The sequence below is a fragment of the Ciconia boyciana genome, chromosome 4 (assembly GCF_034638445.1).
Source record: "Ciconia boyciana chromosome 4, ASM3463844v1, whole genome shotgun sequence".
Lineage (NCBI taxonomy): Eukaryota > Metazoa > Chordata > Aves > Ciconiiformes > Ciconiidae > Ciconia > Ciconia boyciana.
Genome location: NC_132937.1, coordinates 34,239,098 through 34,249,433, shown reverse-complemented (window position 1 = coordinate 34,249,433; position 10,336 = coordinate 34,239,098). Strand labels below are relative to the sequence as shown.

Below are 10,336 nucleotides of genomic sequence, written 5' to 3'. Positions count from 1 at the left end.
CTATACACATCTCTATGCATGCTGCGTTCCCTATACACGCTTTCAGTGCGTATGCTGCATCCCCTATACATACCCCCAATGCACACATTGCACTCCCTATACACACCCTTGGTGCCCACATATACATCCCCTTGCACACCCTCAGTGCAAACACTGTGGCCCCTACACAGTGCAGCCTCTATAGACTGTAGCCCCTATACACTGCAGACCCCCCTATGCAGCCTTTCTGCGCTGCCTGGGCTCACTGCCACCACCCTGAGACACCCCCAGGGTCCTGGGTGCCCCCCAGACACCCTGTGCTGGGGGCACCTCAGCCCCCCAGGTCCCCAGCTCAGGAGGGTCACCCTGAGGGGCAGATACTAGGGAAACTGGTGGGACTGGTGGGGGTGAGATGTGACAGGTTATTAGGTGGGGGTGGAGCTTATTGGGGTGGGGCTTAATGCCAAGGGGTGGGGTTTGTGCACTGGGAGGAGCTTGGTGGGGGCAGGGAAGGGAAGCCCAGCAGTGTCCCCCACCACAAAAGACTGCCTGGATGCCGGGGTCCCCAGCCAGGGGGCAGGGAGATGGAGGGCACCGTGACAGGCACTCCAAACTACCTCGCTGGGGCCGGGCGGGTGCCTCCCCCACCCGCTCGCACCCCTGGGTGCCAAAGCAGGCGAGCTCACCTCTACCTCATCACGGGGCCGGGACTCGGTGCTGCCGGGCTCCCCCGGCACTCCCACTGCGGCCACGTGACTCTGTGTATCTATTAAAGGAAATTAACTGCTGAACCAAACGGGTGGTGAGGGTGATATGTGTGACATGGTGCTACCTGCCAAGCTCCAGTGCCCAGACTGGGGACAGTTTGGGGGTGCAGGACAATCCCACAGCCTGTGACACCCTGGGGTAGCAGCTATAGTGCCTGAGGTTTCACAGCCTGCCTCACCTTTGCCTCCAGCACAGAGTCACCCCAGTTTCTGGGGGCTCTGGGGTGCAAACAGGTGCCCTCCACCCACCAAAACCCTCAAGCATGGGCTGGAGCAGATTGGGCACCAAATCCAGCCATGCCAGCCAGGCCATGAGGCTGCTTGGCCCCACAAGCTGCCCAGTAGCAGCTCAGCCATGGGTGGGGGACCCCACTAGGCTGCCTGTGCCAGGCATGGGGCAAGGGGCATGGCTGAGGGGCCGCTAAGACCATGGTCATGGGGCTGTGAGGTTGCACCAGGTGAGATTACAAGAGGTACTGGGCCAGCCCAGCACCCAGGCAGCACCCACAGAGGGCGTGGATGACCCAGCTGGAGCTGGAAGGGAGGCACAGGCACAGACATGGGTGCTCACGGGTGTGTATATAGGTGCACATGGGAAAGCACGGAGACATGCAAGCAGCTAAGTTGCCACACATACACACAGATCACTTGTGCTCCTTTGCACAAACTCAGTGGCATGCACTCATGCATGCACACACACACACACACACACAGTCACACTTGCACATATGTGTGCGAGCACACACATGCCATCACTCACACATGCACATGCACTTGCACACGCATGCAGTCACCCATACATATGAGGAGGAACAGGGGGCTCCCATGGGGACAGATGCCCTCGCTAATGGCAACCATGAGGACGGGTCCCTGGCACCCAAGGGGACAGAATCTCCTGTTTCAGGGGTCGCCCATGGGGACAACCCCCAGCTCCCCGGGGACGGCCCCAGCCCGGACCCTGGGACACCCGGGCCCAGCCAGGCGGCGCGGGCGCTGTCCAGGGTGCTGCAGCGCGGTGCTGTCCGCCCCGGGACCCAGCCTCGAGGCAGGGACACGGGGAGGACACGGGGGCCGTGCAGAGGAGCGGGGCCGCCCGCCCTAGGGCTGCCCCGGGCCGGGTCCGGCCAGAGAGTCCCTGTAGGTGGGTATGAGGGTGAGGGGGGTGCGAACGTGCGCATACCAGGCTGCAGTGGGGTTCCCCGTGTGTGAGTGTGTGCATGTGATTGTGAGTGTGTGCACGTGATTGTGAGTGTGTGCACCAGGCTGCAGTGGGGGTCCCTGTGCGTCTGTGTTTGTGAGCGTGTCTGTGTGTGCCCCAGGCTGCAAGGGGGCCCCGGGGTGTTTGCACCAGGCCCTGGGGTAGGGGTGCCAGGGCTGTACGTGTGTGAGACAGCTAAGCCCCGGTGCAGAGCTCCTGCAGCCCCGGCACAGCCCACCAAGTGGAGCTGGAGTGGGATCGATGCAGCCTTAACTGGGATCTCACGTCCCCTGTCACTGCTGGGCAGCGCTGGCCACAGCTCATCGAGTGCCAGGGCCCCAGGGAGCCGAGAGGGCACACATGGACCCGCGTCCCCACTTGTTACGCAGCTCAGGGGGTGATGTGTGTTGCCATGCTCCCCAGGGGGCTCGGGGACACAGCTGCTGTCACCTGAGTAACCAGGCCTGATCGATTCCTGCTTCCTGCATCCTGCAGGGACTGTAACTGAGCGGGAGGGAGGAGACGGAGGGATGTGGGGACGATCCAGCCTAGCAGGAGGAGCACTGGATCTGGCCTCAGCACCAGGCTGGGGGCAGGTGTCCATGGCATAAGTGTGCCACCACAGGCTCCAGGGATGGGGACGGGGTCGGACCCCTCCTCTCAGCCCCAAGGAGCGGGGGGCAGATTCACCGTGCACCATGCTGGGCTGCGGGCAGCCAGTGCTGTAGCTTCAGCCCTGCTCCAAGGCTCGCAGGCTGGATGGGACCCTAAAGGGTGGATGTCCTCCAACCCTAAAGCCCCCCTGAGTGCCTGAGTCCCAGGACTGCCTGAATTTCTCACCTTGGGGGGGTAGGTTATCTGTGATCCTCTAGCACAGGGATTTGCGTATTCGTGGGCATTGCCCACTACTCTGGGCACAGCCCACTACTCTGGGCACAGGCCATGGTAGAGCCAGTACCCTCTAAACACAGAGCAGCACCGTGTGTGCAGCCCTCAGCCCCTGCTGCAGCCCCCAGCCACTTCTGCTAATGAGGCTGTTTCTAATTGTCACCTTTGTGGAACAAAGCAAAGCTCTTCCCCTCTGAGGATGCCTCTCCCACAGCCCAGCTATTGATCCCTGGGAAGAAAGGCAGAGCGCACAGGGCCTCAGCCTGCTCCTCCCGCCCAAATGCTCTGCACAGCTCCTCCAGGGAGATTTGGGGTGCCATAGGGGTTGCTGGGGCCCTGGGCCACCCCACAGCTCCCTCCTACAGCCTAGCAGCCCCATACAACTCCCTGCGGGAACGTATCTAGAAGGACGATGCTTTTTCAGGGCACAGTGGGTTTTGCTCTTGGCAAGGGACGCTGGGAGGGTCCCTAAAGGCATGCAGCTGACCACCAGTCATGCTAACAAAGTACTTGCTATTAGCAGATGGTTTTGACCTAAGAGCCTGACCTGGGACCCCTACTGGGGGTTCCCTGGGGCATGGCAGTACAACACCCAGCCCCATGCTCGCAGCCCAAGAGAGACAGAGACTGGCCTCCAGCCTGGGGCAGCTCTGGCACTGCTGAGGCTACATGGACATGATGGGGCAGCAGCAGGCCGAGCCCCAGAGTGCAGGGAACAACACAAGGTGCTTTGGAGGCTCCTGAACTTCTCCTTTCACAGTTTGGAAAGTCTCTGGACTTTCCTCTGTGGTGGATGCTGCTACTAAGAATTCATCTCATCCCTTTGAGGGATCCTTGTAATTGTGAGTGCCAATTGCAGGCAGCAGTGGGGCGGGGCTAGGGTTGGCTGCTGCATTCATTAGCATCTCACTTTTTAGTGAGCATCACCTGTGGTGGTCGATAGGAGAAAGGTGAACTCAGGCAGGCCGAGGCTTGGGGAAAGCCCGCAGCAGCCTCCTGGATTTCAAAGGCCTTGCATCCACACAGCCCGTAGATTGCTATAGCTATTTCTTTTAATACACCCGAGCGCCTCTTTCCTGAAGGACCATGCTGGAATAAAGCAGCGATCGACCGCCTGGGCAGTGGGAAGCCTGCACGCCTCCCTCTGCAGTGCAAATCACCATCGACCGGCTGCAGCCTCCCCTCCTTGCCTCTGACAGGGGCTTCGCACCTCCCGCTCCCCTCCCCGGGAACCACCTCCCCCCTTCCCACCCTCCCGGCTCCATCACCTCTTCCCGGCCCGGGGAGCTCCGTCTCCACGGCAACGGCGGCCTCTAGCAACGGGGCCCCGAGCCATGACAACGGGGAGGGGCGGGGAGGGGAGGAAGCGGCGTGCAAGCGGCGTGCGGCTCTTTCCGGCCGGCGGTAAGATGGCGGCGGGGGTGGTGGAGTTGTGGCGGTTGCAGTGGCGGTTGGAGGAGCTGGAGCAGTGTGTTGGTGACAGGATCTGTGGGCCGCGCAAGGTGCTGGGGGGTCCCGCAGCGCTCGCGGGACGGCTCTGGCCCCTCGGGGGCTCAGCCCGAGGCGCCTCGGCCCGGCGGGATCTGACGGGCCGGTCCCCTTCCTTTGTGCCCCTGCAGGTGGTGGACGAGCTGGTGAAGGTGCAGGTGGCGCTGAGCAATATCGCCGGCAAGAGGGAGAGGATCAAAATCCTGTTTAAGAAAAGTGAGCGGCCTCGGGGAGGGGGCCTGGGGGCGGGTAAGCTTGAAGCCCCTGTGTTTGCTCCTCTAAACAAAAATCCTTTCCACGCTCCCTGTGTGAGCCCCTTTGATTTTGGGCTCTTGTTTTGCGTGTTTGGCAGAGGAGTAAGCAAGTGGGGTGTCTTTCTGCTTGCGCTTCTCTCACTTAGCTGTTGGGGGTGGAAAGTGGGCTGCTGCAACCTGTTATTTGCTTTATGCCTGCCTACATCGGCACAGCGATTTGCTCTGCCTGAAACGCAGCCCTCAAGGGTTGTTGGAGCATGAGCTCCTGAAATGGCTTCTTGCATGCTTGGACTCTTTGGGCACGCTAGAGCAGCTCTCCCCTGTGTGTGTGGTGGGAGCGATAAGGATCACACGCAGTCACTGGTGGGTGGATCTGGGGAGCTGACTCTGAACTGGGGGATATTGGGAGTGGGCACTGGAGTGGTGCTTTGTCCTGCAAAGCTGTCTTTTGGCCAAATTTTGCTGTCTGGTATCAGAGAAGGAGCAGGCTGTGTAGGGAGGGTTGTTGTGGTCCAAAGCTGCAGTGGCTGTTTGGTATAAACATGTAAACTGTGTATTTGTAGATAACTTTAAGGATGGAGGGCTATTTCCTGGTTTTGTTTCAAGGGCAGGAAGAAGCAGATTTTACTTGCCTCTAATATTGTTAGTCAAATAAAAAGCAAGTGTTGCAGGTGTCTGTAATGAAGCAGTTACTTGGCTTGAGCCGTTTTTAAGTTCTTAATCACAGTGTTCCAAAGTCACCTGTTCTCGAGTGCTGTGGAAATTCATGAATCTGAACAAAAATGACCCTAAATGGGTAGTGTTTGCAAAGTAACCTGATGTATAGCACGGGGGGGGGGGGGGAAATTGCACCTGTAAAGGCAATAACATATCTCCTACTACTTGTCTCCAAACCTATTTTTCACTCTAGTTGAAGATGTAATAAAATACCTTGACCCTCAGTACATTGATAGGATGGCTGTTCCAGATGCCACGAAGTTGCAGTTCATCTTGGCAGGTATGGCATGAAATGAGAGGAGGCAGATCTGGGTTTTTTTGTTTTGTGGGGTTTTTTTAGCACTGCAAAAGTTGTCTTTTACATAAGCTGGATTGGGATGGATTTATTTTCTTTAGTTGTAAAGATATGGCAAGGCACCCTCTTTAGAGCTCTCAGAGGTTTGTACAAGGATGTCTGTCACCCTTAGTGCTCCCTTGTGCATGTCCATGCTGCAGTTTTATCAGTTCTGATCTTTCTAGTATTGATCAGTTTAACCCTGAATTAATAAAAGCTTGAAAAGAAAAACTGGAGCTAGAACAGTTTTTCTCACCCCATTTTTAATACTCTCTAAGCTGTGACAAAAATTGAAGACCTTTGGATGTATATTAAACACCTTATAGCCTTATCCTCTTTTGCCCCAAAGAATTTGGTTCAGCCTTGTATTGGTATAGTCTGCAAATGAAACTTGGAGATTCTCCTGCCTTAAGTTGGTGTGAATGAGAATCCAGTGGTGAACAACACAAAAGTCTAAATAAAATCATAAAAAAGTCCCTTTCTGTATAGCTAGATCAGCTGGAAAAGGGAAGCTGGAATACAAGTGTCAGTCCCAGCTCTTTGATCATCAGTTTGGAGCAGGACAAGCCACCCTTGGGGGGTGAGCTATGGTTGACCTGTTTAAGAGCACTTGCCCTTCGTAGAGTCTGCAGTTGGAGGTTTTTGTGACTTTGCTCTAGCTTTGGCTACGAGATGCTTTATATTTGCCAAGCTGTTCTCTGGTGTGTTAGGTGTGAATGGTTTAGAAAACCGATTTGTACCCATTAATCCAAAGTTACCTCGCCAGTCTTTGTGAAAAGCCAAAGCAGTGTCTTGTATTTACTGATGTTCCCTCTTGTCCCTCCCCAATCAGAGGAGCAGGTTATTCCTTCCCAAGCAGCTCTTCTGGAACAGGTGAAGAACCTCCAGCCCATCTTGGAAAGTGCCAGTATCCAAGGTATGCATGTTCCTCTTTAAGCTGCAAATACCACCCCCCAAGATGCTGCTTATCCTGTTGGTTTTTTTTTCTTCTTGAGTCCCAGACTCAAGCAGAGGACAGCTAAGCACACAACCTGGTGTGAGTAAAGTAGGTGCAAACTTAGTGGTATGTCTGCTCCTCTCTCATGCTGCTTTAATGTCCCATGCCTGACCTGTCGGAAGTGTGCAATGTCATGCAGAGCACTGCTGAGTGCTGTAGCTGTTGCCCAGCACTGGTGGGGTGGAAATGTGGCTCCTGCACCAAAGGCCAAGGAGGTGATAGAGTAGGTTAGGAAGCAGGTTAGAGACCCGTGGCTTGGCAAAGAGAGTGAGCACTGTGTACGGTCACCAGGCTGTGGAGCCACTCCTGCCTACTGCTTATGAGCTGTTTTATGTCCAGAATATCCCTGCTCCTGGTGTAGGCAGAGATGCCTTCTTAATTGCTTGCCATAACATTCATCCAAGTAGTTTACTCTGATGTAGCTCTTGAGTAGCCCTCAGTGCAGGCATCCCCTAACTCATGCTATTCAGAAACAGCAAATAAACTTGATATTTAATGTACAGTGTAGCTAGGGGGTTTTTTTATGGTATAAAAGGTGTGTTTGTGGTGTGTGGCACTTGCATTCAGTGAGCGGAGTTCTGCTGTGATGTGCTTATGGAGAAGGAATGGTCTTTATTTTGGTAACTAATCCCACGTGATGTAAAACAAAATGGATTTCTCTTCTGTGCTTTCAGCTGTTCCTGACCATGCAGCCAAACTACAGCGACTCTCTCAAATCCACATACAGCAGCAGGTAGTGTGAATGTTCTTGACAGTCTTGACTAGCAGGGGGAAGGAACCACTTGTTAGTGGCTGTACTGACACCCCTGTATTTGCAATTGCTTGAATTGCTCATTTATAGCAGGTTTTTTCCCCATCTTGTCCAGGATATTCATGCTGCAGTTTTAAAGAGGTTTAAGCAATTTGGGAGGGAACTAGCCAGGATTTCTGAAAACTGAGTCTGAGTTGGAAAAGTGCTTTGCCTACCATAAGCCTGCTCAAAACAGAGGTTTGAGTGACACTTAATAAGCAGTGGTGGGTTTAACCAGCTGGCATTCCCCCTCTCACTGAGACACTGAGGTAAAGCGTTGCACTCCTCCAGTGTCCCAGTCTCTGGAAGGCTGTTGATACTGTCACCTGGTCTCTTTGCCCTTTCCTTCCCCACTTGAGCACGCCTGGGCAGCGCCTAATGCCCCCTTTCAGCATTTTGCTGTGAGTTTCCATTCTGGGGCAAGCAAAGTATGGGTGCTGAGGAGAGACAGGCAGTAGTGCAAAGCCCATGAAGCACCAAAGTCATGAGTTTGGGTGTTTCTCTGTAACCTTTCTCTTGACTGTTGAAACCCTTCCAGCTGCAATGAATGGCCATAGCCAGGGTCTGAGCTCTAATCTCAGTACTGGCCTTGGATGAGTTTCCCCCTGTGCTGTCAGGGACTGGGAGGACCGATGTCCTTCAGCTTATTTATTGCTCACTCACTGAGGCTCCCCTCTTTGCAGGAACAGCATCAAGATCTCACCGACAGTGTCAAGACGCTCCTTGAAGACTACAACAAAATGGTATCCTTTGAGCCTTGGGCCTGACAACTGAACTGCCTGCCTGTCTCCTGGGCTGCCTTGCCCCATCAGATATTGTTGGAAGCAGGCGATCCTCAGCCCTGGGTTTAATGGCCAGTGCCCTTTCTGGTGTGGTGATGCCTGTGTCCCTGTCATACTCCTCTCAGGAGCAGAGATGAGGGCCAGAACTGCCTGTCTCTCTGAGATGGGAAGGGCAGGGTGCCACCTGTGAGCCAGAGCCTCTGTGCTGGATCTGCTCACAGTGCAGCTCGGCACAAAGGAGCAACATGGCCTGTGCGCTGGTGCAGAGCTCATGCTGGCCAGCTGGATGTTGGCATCTCTATCAGGTGACTGTGACCTGCCTGAGCCAAACAGTGGCTAATCCTGGCCATGTTAGGATCCCAGTGCTGAGACACATCCTAAAACTGCAGTGGGTAGGGAGCGCTGCTCTTTTCTGTAGAAAGCCCCTTGAAATGCAGTGCTATGCAGTGTTCAGAAGTGCTTCCTGGACTCCCATCAGCGTTTGGTGCTGTGCAGTGGCTCAAGGCCTGGATGGTTTGAGTCTGTGTAGGCTTTCTACAGCTTGGTGCTCCAGGTCTCTTCCCCTCCCAAGGAACTGGGATTGTAATGGTGCTGTTGGGCTGCCAGGGCAGTCTCCGGTTGTGCTCTGACCTTTGGTTTCTTCCCTGAAGTTTCCACATCTCTTTCCTTAAGAGCCATGTCCAGACCCTGCTTCTCTCCAAGCAGTTCGTCCAGTGGAATGAAATACTGATGCAGCTGGAAATGGCCAAGGAGGCAAAACCTGCAGCAGAGTGATGGCGGAGCCCGGAGTGCAGAGAACCCTGGGGACCCTGCTGGCCTTGTGTGTCTCAGGAGAGGCTGCAGCACAGCTTGCACCCTGTCATCTTGGCATCTTCCCACTCATCGTGAGCATGCTGCAAGTGACGTTGCAGACTCTTGGGGGCACCCTGGCTCTGTGGCTGCACTGTGTCAGCCTCAAATCGAAGCCACACTACTTCTTAATATGCCACTGTTTGCAAATCTTGCACTTCCATGAAATATGTTTTGGTTTGTAACATTTAAAAATCCCTTTCTGCTCTTACTGTGGACCATAGTAAAGTCCTGAAATGCTAACTGGGTTGTTTCTTCCTCCCCTGGGGGCAGCCATGGCACAGACTGTCCCTCCCTGTGTGGTTTTCCCCAAGCAGTGAACTGTGGAGACCTCATGGCAGCTTGTAGGAGATTGCTGGTGGCTCCTGGTACAGTGGTGTTTCAGCCTTGGGCCAAGGGCAAATAAATCCCTTCTAGTCCCACAGTCTTCCCTGGGCTGCAGCATGTGTTCTTCATGCTGTTTATTTCTGTTCATGTGAACTGCCTGTGCCCAGGGGAATCTGGCCTGATAAGGCTTTTCCCCCAGGTAGTTCTCCCATCCCTGTGCTGGGAGGAGGGAGCAGCTCTTGTCTTCATCCTGTCACTGCTTACCTAAGTGGCTGCTGCAAGCCAGAGTCTGTGGCTGGTACTTTCTTGTTCAGAGGGGTTATCTGTGCCTTGCCTACTTGGGCTAGAGCCTGGAGTTTCTCCTAGCACAAAAGTCTTCTTGAGTTGAGGTCATGCTTGGTAAGAAATGGACCAGCTGTGTGTGACTTGGGAGCCCTGCAGGAATGGGGCAGGATCCTAGCAGGGAAGTCCAGAGGGGCTTGGCTGTCTGTGTGCTCCCACTGTGGGGCCAGTACTCTCATGTGGTCAGCAAGCTCACCTCTGGGCAAACAATGGCAGGGCTGCAAGCCTGCAGAAAGCCCTCTGGGTGCCTGAGAAGCTCTGCTGGCCCTGGGACCAGGCTGGGACTTAATATTCCTCCTGGTCGGGTAATGGGGAGTAGTTTGAGACTGCTTTAGCAACACCATGAGAACAGAGTTCTTCACACAAATGCACTCACACGCGTCCTTGCATGGGTGCACATGGAGACACCCAGCACGGCCGCTGCAAGGGAGAGCAGGGCGGGGCTGCCCATGCTGGGAGGGCACCAGGCACCGTCCCGTGGAGCAGCCGCACCGCCTCTTGCCTCCTCCAGCTCCCCAGGCCCACCGAGGCACGGGGCGGAGCCGGCGCAGCCACACCACAGGGATCCGGGGTCCGGACCACAGGGACGCCGCGTTATAGCGCCGGAGTGACGTCAGGTGGGGG

At 55.1% G+C, this 10,336-nt stretch overlaps 1 protein-coding gene across 2 annotated transcripts; it reads left to right on the top strand.

The window, feature by feature from the left end:
• Positions 1-4,214: 4,214 nt before the first annotated feature.
• Positions 4,215-9,278, top strand: LOC140650571 (dynactin subunit 3-like). Of its 2 annotated transcripts, none has more exons than XM_072859081.1 (7): positions 4,215-4,334; positions 4,452-4,536; positions 5,485-5,571; positions 6,458-6,541; positions 7,297-7,355; positions 8,096-8,155; positions 8,879-9,278. In XM_072859081.1, the coding sequence occupies exons 1-7, from the start codon at positions 4,242-4,244 to the stop codon at positions 8,966-8,968; spliced, it is 558 nt and encodes a 185-aa protein (XP_072715182.1). In that variant the 5' UTR covers positions 4,215-4,241; the 3' UTR covers positions 8,969-9,278. The 2 variants fall into 2 exon arrangements, with proteins under 2 accessions (XP_072715182.1, XP_072715181.1); XM_072859080.1 differs by having other exon boundaries at positions 4,226-4,334; positions 4,452-4,569.
• The last annotated feature ends 1,058 nt before the right edge of the window (positions 9,279-10,336 follow it).

Excerpts from the sequence above, each read along its gene's own strand:
- LOC140650571 (XM_072859080.1), top strand. The coding sequence starts at position 4,242 with ATGGCGGCGGGGGTGGTGGAGTTGTGGCGGTTGCAGTGGCGGTTGGAG. Across the intron at positions 5,572-6,457 it reads GTTGCAGTTCATCTTGGCAG|AGGAGCAGGTTATTCCTTCC; the intron begins GTATGGCATGAA and ends CTCCCCAATCAG. Across the intron at positions 8,156-8,878 it reads TTGAAGACTACAACAAAATG|ACCCTGCTTCTCTCCAAGCA; the intron begins GTATCCTTTGAG and ends AGCCATGTCCAG.